We start from the raw sequence: 10130 nt of genomic DNA on the forward strand, positions 1-10130 counted from the left end.
TGCCGAAATGAATGTTTTTTTATTAGATATTATTAGACATCCTACCCTCATTTTAGACTCCATTGTTTTTGACTTTAATTCACATTGCATTAAATAAACTCAAATCAATGAAATATAAGAATTGTTTTGGACCACAAAACTGTAATACAAAGAACCATAGATAGGAAAAGAAGAAGAAAAAAATTAAAGCAATGAGCGCAGTTGAAATTGTATTTTTAGCTTTAATTCTTACTTATAATGTTCAATTTTTTAATGTTGAAAAGATTTTAGAATATGCAACATTTCCTGATCAGTGTAACAAAAGAAATTAACCCACTTTTCATTTTAAATTTCGCGCATTTTAATCTGGTAACATCAAATTAAACAAATCAATAATTTATTTATGTACTCAAACAATTTACTGCAAATATTAGCAATATTTTTATAATAAAAAATATTTTAGAATAAAAAAAGTGTAATCTAATAACCAAATTAAATTAATATTTCAAAATTATTATTTTTTTCATAAAAAAGTGCCAAAATGTTTAACCAGAACATGCGCAAAGAGAATTAGCTGGCCAGCGATCCACATCAATGTTATACGTCATACTTCTGCGAATTTCTAAGCTCAGGATTGGTCGCGCATTTCGGAAGTAACGTATCAACGCCAATCAGAAGTTAGGGCATATCGAGTACTGCCTTGAACATCAATCGTCATATGACCCATTCTATCGAGTCTGCAAAGCTGGGGCCATATTTGTCTGTGCTAAAATAGTTTCGTGGAGTGAGTGTGTGCAGATAGTCGTCACAGTTTTGGGACCTGTAAATACTTCCCACACTTCATAATCAAAATGGCTGACCCAAATCCCATCTATGGACCTTTCTTTGGAGTTATGGGGGCGGCGTCTGCTATCATATTCAGCGGTATGTACCTACTTTGTGTGAATTGTCCCGATTCCCGATTACAGCCTCTAGTGTCAGTATCATCAAAATGCTGTAAATGCACACGAAATCGCCTTGCTAAGCGGTTTTCTATCTCTATGCGTTACCGAGATGTAATTTACTAATCGCGAATACGGTTATTTTAGGAGTCCTAAATATAGGAACAGCCGCACCTTGATGTTATGCTGACGCTACGTATCTGTCGCATTTGTATGATGTATCGATTGTGCATATTGCATTGATGTTTTGATAGAACCATTGATTATAAGATTGTGGGCGTAGTTTTCAGTAAAAAACCCTCACTTCAATCATGTGATTGATAGGGATGTAGAAAAAAGGCTATGTTGGCAGCACTGGTAGATGTAGTAAAATTCCGTAATGAATGACACATACTAAGATTTTTTACTTTTGATCTACAGAATTTAGGTTACAGAAAACGGAGTCCTATGTCAAAGGTGTAAGGGCATTATTGCATTGACGCATAGCAATAAAACGATCATTGATCTGGAAAGCGTATCGAACTGTGTATGACAATGAAAATGAGATTGTTGTATTGTAAAACCAACTAAGTTGCACCAACATAGTAACCAAGTATTCAAAAGTTATTTCAAGTTTTAAACTACAATTTGGGTACTTATCTCACAAATTATCATTTTTCGAATGAAGTTCGTCATCACATGACTTGATAACTTGATCATGTGATGGCAGTCAGCTGTTTTCATAGTTAGGTTAACCATAGCTTCATTTTCACTATAACATCTTCATGCTATACCTAAGTGTGATATTAAAGTTATTTAACATCATTAAAGTTATTCTAGTCTAATTCTTAAGTTATTATTTTATTTAAAAAACATCTCTTGATGATACAAAAAACTTTATCATTATGGGTAACAATTTGAGCAATTTTAAGTAAAGCATATTATAAGTAAAAGAGTTATTTCAGCTATCTTTTACAGATACATTTATTTGGTCTAATTAATATCCACAGCCTTATTTTGGGTATAATCAAGTATCAACTGCATTTACTACAACTGTGTACCTAACTTATTAATTAATAGACTGCATTTTATCAAATACTTATTAATATTATTACTTAGAATCCTATAATTACAATCTGTAGAGGATAAATACTTAATGTTATGTAAATTATATAATTGTAGTTGTAAAATGGTCTTGAGACAAGATTACCTATACCTGACTACTTACCTAGAAATATAATGCTTCTAGTGATCAAAGAACTAGTAACCAAGATGAAAACTAATTGAACCTAGTTATTCTTTAGTATTGTACTTGATTACTTAACTTCATGTTGAAATGGTAAATGGTATTATTGAACCTAAAATATTCTGCGTAGACTCAAATTTCAAAATATCTTTCACTAAGAACTTTGCAACAGTAAAATAAAAAAACAAAAATAGGTATTTCTGAACTCTTAACCAAGCAACAAGGGTTCCAAACCCCCCGATTTGAGAAGAAGCCCACAAAAAACTTAGCCCAGTATTCATTCATAGTCATAGTACTGGAACTAGAAATCACATGATTTTATAATCATAATACCTAGATATTATCAAAAGTATGTCATTTGTACATACAGAACTACTAACAACATGCATACTAGTATGACTAATAGAAGGTAGGCAGTAATTGCTATCTCTTTCATGCCTGTTGAAAAAATACTATCACATCTTAGGTATGATCATTATAAGTTTTACACTTGGACTAAATAATAGTTGGTATAAATTCAAATAGGTTTTGGATCATTACAAAATATTGATTATAATTTTTTTTTACATGATAATGTTAATAGGTTTTTAAAAATCCTATAGGAACTCATTGATTTTCTGGAATAAAAATTAGCTTATGTATCCAGGGCATAATCTATCTCCATTCCACAGCCAAAATCGTCCTGTAGTTTTTGCGTGAAAGATTAAAAAACACACACACAAACATACAAACTTTTGGCTTTATAATATTAGTTTGATTAAAAGTGTTGCCATAAAATGACATTAAATTTTTTTCTTTCTTTAAATTCCAGCCCTGGGAGCGGCCTATGGAACGGCCAAATCGGGAACGGGTATTGCCGCCATGTCGGTGATGCGGCCCGAGCTCATCATGAAGTCCATCATCCCCGTGGTCATGGCGGGTATTATCGCCATCTACGGGCTGGTAGTTGCCGTCCTGATCGCCGGTTCCCTCGAGTCACCCGCCACATATCCCTTGTTCAGGTGTGTATAGTAGAATTATTATTGCATTTGCTCATCTGACTATTATAGGCTGTGATAGACATTGGCAGAGTCAACTAGTTAGGGAGCTCTCGGTTTGATTCTAACATCTGTCAATTAATATTAGGTATTATTTTTTTCTCTGGCTTTACACAGATTAGCCATTGTCAAGTTTGTAGTTATTTACAAGTTAGGGAAACTATATAAGTATGGACTTCGTCTGTGCCGGCGCTCGCCGACACACGCGCGGCGGCCCTTTAGAGCGCTTCCCAGTCAGTTCCACCGCCAAAAAACACCAGTAATACACAAAAACCAGCCACTTTTAACAAGTGTAAATTAAAAATTTATAATACCCCCTACAGGTGAAGCTTACAGTAATTAGAAAAGAGCTGACAACTTTTGAACATAGGAACCGATTTTCTTGGATTATAGCTAAGAACACTCTTGATCAAGCCACCTTTTAAACAAAAAAAAAAAAACTAAATTAAAATCGGTTCATTAGTTTAGGAGCTAAGATGCCACAGACAGATACACACGTCATACTTATAACACCCCTTTTTTGGGTTTGGGGGTTAAAAAAGCACTCTTAAAAGGCACCGCACGCGCGCCAGCAAACGCCAACACAGACGAAGTCCCCTATTAGGTATTGAAGCACTAGCTTAATGTGATGTGAATCAAAGATTTAAAAGTATAATAATTATTATATAAAAAAAACTCTTTGCTCTACTGTCACAACAGCCCATGTCACACACCTAGTAATTTCATAGCCTACATTTGAAATTTTGGGGTTTCATCACAAATTTCATAAATGTGAAATTAAATGTGACGTCAGCCTTTTAATTTGGGGGTTCGATCCTGGGCATTCACTTCTAACTTTTCAGAGTTATGTGCTTTATTTAAGCAATTAAATATCAATTTTAATGGTAAGGGATAACATCTTGAGAAAGCCTACACGCCTGAGAGTTCTTATCTGTAAATATCTGATCATAAAACGATAACTTAAACATGGATTATATTTTGGCAAATCTCATAACTACATAGTTGGTATCAGTAATCAACTAATCAATTATAGTGTGGGGCGTCCTCCTGCTGTTGGATCGTAGAGCGAAGTGGCCGGAATCTGGATGAGAGTGAGGACTGTGTGTGGTGGACTGCATCCTCACATAGGCTCATGTCCAGCAATGGTCAAAATCATTTGCAATGCAATAATAGACATTTCTAGTATATTGATATACAGATGTATTTAATTACTAGATGATGCCAGCGACTACGTCCATGTGGATTAAGATTTTTAAAATCCTATGGGAGCTCATTGATTTTATTATCTGGGATTAAAAGTTACATATGTATTAGCTTACATCCTGGGGACAAACTTACTGCACCCATACACATTTTTATAGTGTGTGTGGCAGTAAACTACCGCTTAATGGCACATTCACCACTTAAACTTGAAATCAGTTAAACAGGTTGTTAAAAGCTAGCAGACAGATGGACACACTTTTGGATATTTTATACACTAGACAGGAAAATATCAGCCCACCTTATTTTTATATGTTTTTCCTGTTATCGTTGATCATTACTAATTTCGCAATCTTCACTAGTTTTGTACTAATAATGTATTATCTTTGTTTCCAGAGGGTTCATCCATTTGGGTGCAGGTCTCGCGGTCGGGTTCTCCGGGCTGGCGGCCGGGTTCGCCATAGGCATCGTGGGCGATGCCGGCGTGCGCGGAACGGCCCAACAGCCGAGGTTATTCGTCGGAATGATTCTTATCCTCATTTTCGCTGAAGTGTTGGGTCTATACGGTCTCATTGTGGCCATCTACCTTTACACGAAACAACAGTAAACCCATCTACACACACTCCATTCACCCGTGCCCCGGAGCTCTATGCCTCTATGTGATCTATGCTCATTACAAATATCTCGCGCACAGGGGACGTCGTCGCCGGTAGCGACCGCATAGCGCCCCGAGGCACTTTCTGTATAGTAACCCATTAAACCTCCTCGCTTCATGGACTCCTACAACTGCAGACTGAAAACTGTGGTCGTGTTGTGCTATACGAGAGCACAACCACTGTTTTGTGGTTGTGCTGTGGTACTCAGCTTCGAATCGCTCGCACATCTCCGGCCCGATGCGGACTTGATGCTGCGTCTGCATCGCGCCCCGAGACGCGAACTGTTTTGTAATAAGTTTTTTTTTAATCTTCAATTTTATAACGAACACTCACGTTCCTCGAACGTAACCGAATCATGGTTGACGCTACCGCGCGATGACGGAGTTATTTATTATTTAATTTAGTTCCCGCTGTCTTGTGTTACGGTGACTGGAGTAACTTCACCAACATATCGATATTGTTTGCGCGAACCGTTCATCAGACGATATCAATTTTAGATTATTTTAGCGTTAAGGCGAAACTAATGTACAGTTAGAGTAGACATTTAAGTCCAAACAATTTATCTTAAATATAATTAATGATCCGTTGAAGCCGCAGGGTACTGTGTACCGACTATTTGCTGAGAGTTTGAAGGTTGAACCTGGCTTGGCATATACAGCTTTCAGTGTTGTAAGTGGGTGTACTTATCCATAAACTACTTGTACTGTTTTTACCTGTATTGTGTACGGATGCTGTCAACTGTGTCTTGCTAAATTATTCCAAAGCGAGTCCCAAACAAATGTATTGCCAGGGATCAGATAATAAACATGATTTGTACATTCCATATTATTTTGTTTCTATTTGTTTTGTGTGTTTTATTTTCCTTGTGGATCTTCATATGAGCGAACAAGATATTTACTAGGGAAGGGCGTATGCTACATGACATTGCGCTGTCTTGTATTAAATTAAACTATCGATTTATATACTTAATGTTGAAATGCGTTTCTGACGACTTACTATGTGAAATATATATTTCAAAATATTTTTATTATGTATACCTCATAGTCGAAAATAAAATAATGTTTGAATGAATATAAATTGGTAAGTAAATAAAATAAATACAAATAGGTGAAATTGTATTATTTTAGGTTTCATGTTAGAGAATGTTATAATCTTTGGTGTTATTGAATGAATTGTGTTAATAAAATATTTTGAAAAGTACTGTAAATTATGAATCGAGTGTTTTAGTTCAAATCCGATTGTTTTGTTTGCTCATTCCTGTCCCTGTTCCTTTATATGTCACAGCGAAATGCCATAAACCGGGAGTACACACCATACCCCTTAGGGATTTGGCTAACTCCCGCGAGATTTTAAAATTACAACTCAATTAGACTATTTCACTAAACTAGTGATATACAATAGTGAACATCGTTGATGGAATGTAACGACGGATCGAACTGACAGACTTTCTTCACGAAAATTCTCTAGGATGATCAGATTTCGATTCTAGTCTAGGATACTTATGATAATATTACTCTGAGAACCTAAGGGTATGTAGTGGGGTAAAAAGCTAAACAAATAGTAGACATTCGTGGAAAAACACGTGAGCGACGCGATCTGGTTGGTTTGGTATTTTGCCGCGCTCAAAAGAACCTCGCTCCAAACGAGAGTAGAGACGAGCAAATTTTTTGAGCAGTCTTCATCATGATCAAGCCATCGCCAGTTCACTACTGAGCACGGCCCCCCACCCTCTTAAAATGACAAGGGTTAGACTATAGTCCACCATGTTAGCCAAATGCAGATTGGAAGCACATAACTCCGAAAAGTTGAAAAATATTGCAGCGGGGGACAGTTTAGAAATAATTAGTTCTATCTGTCCCCTCGGTAGCAGGGGGACAGATCGAACTACTTATTCCTATCTGTCCCCCTGAGGGGACAGACTGGATTCACAAAGAGTAGGCAGCTTGGATGAGGCACTAACTAGTAACCTAACTACTTAACTAGTTATATTATTTAAAAAATCAGAAGTTATTAAAAATATTTTTTTTTAAATAATAATTAATGCTACTGGTCACCCCGAGTGTAAGGTGTAAATTGTCAATGTCATACTCATATCATGCCATGTCAATAGTGAGAATGCAGTGTTTCCACTTGTACAGATTTCGCCCTATTGTAGGGTAAAATCTTAGGTAAAATGACTAAAATTAGGTACGGCTTAGGATTCCTTTTATGTAGACAGGCGTTTAGGGTAAAATAAAACTTAAGGTGATTTTTATACCCCCAATGTATACTTGTATTATTTTCTAGATTTGTCAAAAGGGATCGGGGTAGAATGAAAAACTTGTTCATTCTGCATCGCAGAAATGAAGTGTATTCTTCTAATATACTTGTAGCGAAGCGAGCACGAAGTACCCGCACCGACGAGATATGATGGAAAATTCCAGCCACGCAGCGAATGCATGATCCGCGCCTCCCTCCTGCCGACCGACACCCGCGGGCGGGTATATAACGCCCGCGGCCGCCGACTGCAGTCAGTCGTTCTGTGGGCACTGGGTCGGCTCGTGGGAACTCGGGCAGACGCCACCACAGAATAGACGCTGGAGGTGTTGGAGTACGCGGCAACCCGTTGCCCCGTAACCAGCTCCGCCGTCTCTCCCCTCGCGCGCGCGACACCCCCCCTCGGTCGTCCGTTGATTAGAGTCCCGCGACACGTTAGAGTTCCGCACCGCAAGAAGGGTGGTAGGTTCCGTACTGTAGCATTTCGGATCGCCGTGCCGATATACCCGCGTGTTCGATAATGAGTGTAAATAAAACTAGCCTGTAGCAAAATAGGTTAAGGTTGTAAATAAATAAGCACGTTAGATAGTAATCCGGGTTTTATTCCTCGAAACCCCCGTTCCCCGAAATCTCGATAGGGTAAATCCTAATCAATGTACGTGGCGGAGTAGCCGACGGACCATCGACTGCTTCACCACGTTACATTTGGCGCCCACGTAAATAACCCACCTGGCCGTCCGGGTTCCGCGTCGCGAAGTAGCACGCGTCAAGGTTCCGTATAAAATTTAAAATATCAGCCATCCGGGTTCCGTATAAAATAAATTGAAACAGAAACATTAGTTACACGGGGAAAGCAATAGTAACCGGGAATTTGAAAATAACTACGGATACAAGCTCTTGCAAAGGTCGGCTCGTGGAAATTCGGGCAGACGACAAGGGTGAATATCCGACCGGAAAACATAGGACACTATCTTAACAAAACTTAGCGCGAATCGGATGCAAGTTCTTGGTCGGTCGGTCACGTGGCAATTCGGGCAGACATAATCAAGAACAAGCATCCTACCGAAGGGACAACACGCAGAAAGGGGAGAGAGACACAAAAACACAGATACACAATAGTCGGGAGATAAAAGAACCCCGTACCGTGTAATTGAGATAAATAAATATAAATCAAGTTCCGTACCGTTGAAAATAAATAAAGAGAAAATAAGTTCCACACCGTGTATAATAGATAAATAGGAGATAAGCTCCGTACCGTATAAAATAAATAAATATTATAAATAATCCGATAACGTGTAAATAAATAAATAAATATAATATATAAGTAAATAGTAATAAATATAATAAGACACATTCCAAGACTGCACAATGACGAGCGAAAATCAAACAAAGGAGTTTGACAAAGCGATATCCCGCTGGGATATATCGTTCGACACGACAGAAGATCCGGTAGAATTCCTAGAAAGGGTAGAAGAATTAGCCGATACTCTAAAAGTAAACAAAGACAAGATAATACACGTCATGCCAAGATGCCTACAAGGCCGAGCATCACTGTGGTATAGAAACAATAAACAAGATTGGAAATCGTGGCAGGATTTCATAGAATGTTTCAAATTATACTACTACCCTAGGAACTACGAAAAGAACCTTCTGGAAACAATCATTAATAGGCATCAAGAAGCCAAGGAAAGTTTCGTGCAGTACTTGACCGACATACAGACTCTTATAAGGAGATATGGAAAACTGACCACAGAGCAAAAACTAGATCGGATATATGACAATATGAGGTTTAACTACAAGTATTACATTAGAAGAAAGGATTTCAAGACCATCACAGAACTCATACAACTGGCAGGGGATTATGAAAATATAAACGCAAACCGGGACAAAGAAAATCATGAAAAACCGACGTGCCCATTGCAACGAAGACATAACCAGCCAAGCTCAAAATGCGAAGAAAAAGCGGACAAATCCAGCAAAGCCAAATCTCAAGCATATACAACACACACGCAAACAGAAAAAGACAACAGAATATTCACCGAAGTAAAGATACATGGAAAATTATTTAAAGCTCTCGTGGACACGGGTTCGACAAAGACATACATCAATAAGGAAATTATGGACCAGATTAAAGAATACAGCCAGGGAATAGTCAATAAGAAAACAACGATAAAGTTGGCAGACGGATCCCAAATAACGACAGACAAAGCCATAAACTTAGATTTAGAGGTAAACGGAAAAGTCTTGTCACATCAGGTTGTATATTTGCCATCGACGACGGTCATGATCATGGGTATGGACCTACTGAAAAGGCTAGAACTCACAATAGGATGGAAGACGTCGTTCGAACAAGCAAAGAGAACAAGGTCAAAAAGAAAAAACACAAAAGCCGACGAAGCGTCACGAAACCACGTATGCACAACGACAGTAGAAGAGAAAGATTGGTACACAAAAAAGCTAGCAAAGGTTACGAAGACACCCGAGTCACAAACCGATTACTGCATACGCAACGGCAAGCTATATAGGCGAATAAGAAACCCACGATACGGAGGGTACCTAGATCCATCAACCGAATGGAAGTTATGCACAAAACATTCCGATAAAGAAAACATTTTAAAATATAACCATGACGAACCAAATACCGAACACTTAGGAACGTCAAAGACTTTTAAGAAAATAGCACAACACTATTATTGGCCCGGGATTTTTAGAGACGTAAAGAAATACGTAAACCGTTGTGAAACATGTCAGAAACACAAAACTACACAAAACAAAAAAACCGGGACTAATGTACATAAAAAACGCGGAAGAGCCGTGGGAGGTAGTCACAACAGAC

At 38.0% G+C, this 10130-nt stretch overlaps 1 protein-coding gene across 1 annotated transcript; it reads left to right on the forward strand.

Moving 5' to 3' along the window:
• Positions 1–661: 661 nt before the first annotated feature.
• LOC123865942 (V-type proton ATPase 16 kDa proteolipid subunit) lies at positions 662–5863 on the forward strand. Its single transcript, XM_045907164.1, has 3 exons — positions 662–903; positions 2957–3146; positions 4779–5863. The coding sequence occupies exons 1-3, from the start codon at positions 831–833 to the stop codon at positions 4987–4989; spliced, it is 474 nt and encodes a 157-aa protein (XP_045763120.1). The 5' UTR covers positions 662–830; the 3' UTR covers positions 4990–5863.
• The last annotated feature ends 4267 nt before the right edge of the window (positions 5864–10130 follow it).

Source organism: Maniola jurtina, chromosome 6 (assembly GCF_905333055.1).
Source record: "Maniola jurtina chromosome 6, ilManJurt1.1, whole genome shotgun sequence".
NCBI lineage: Eukaryota > Metazoa > Arthropoda > Insecta > Lepidoptera > Nymphalidae > Maniola > Maniola jurtina.

Excerpts from the sequence above, each read along its gene's own strand:
- LOC123865942 (XM_045907164.1), top strand. The coding sequence starts at position 831 with ATGGCTGACCCAAATCCCATCTATGGACCTTTCTTTGGAGTTATGGGG. Across the intron at positions 904-2,956 it reads GTCTGCTATCATATTCAGCG|CCCTGGGAGCGGCCTATGGA; the intron begins GTATGTACCTAC and ends TTTAAATTCCAG. Across the intron at positions 3,147-4,778 it reads GCCACATATCCCTTGTTCAG|AGGGTTCATCCATTTGGGTG; the intron begins GTGTGTATAGTA and ends CTTTGTTTCCAG.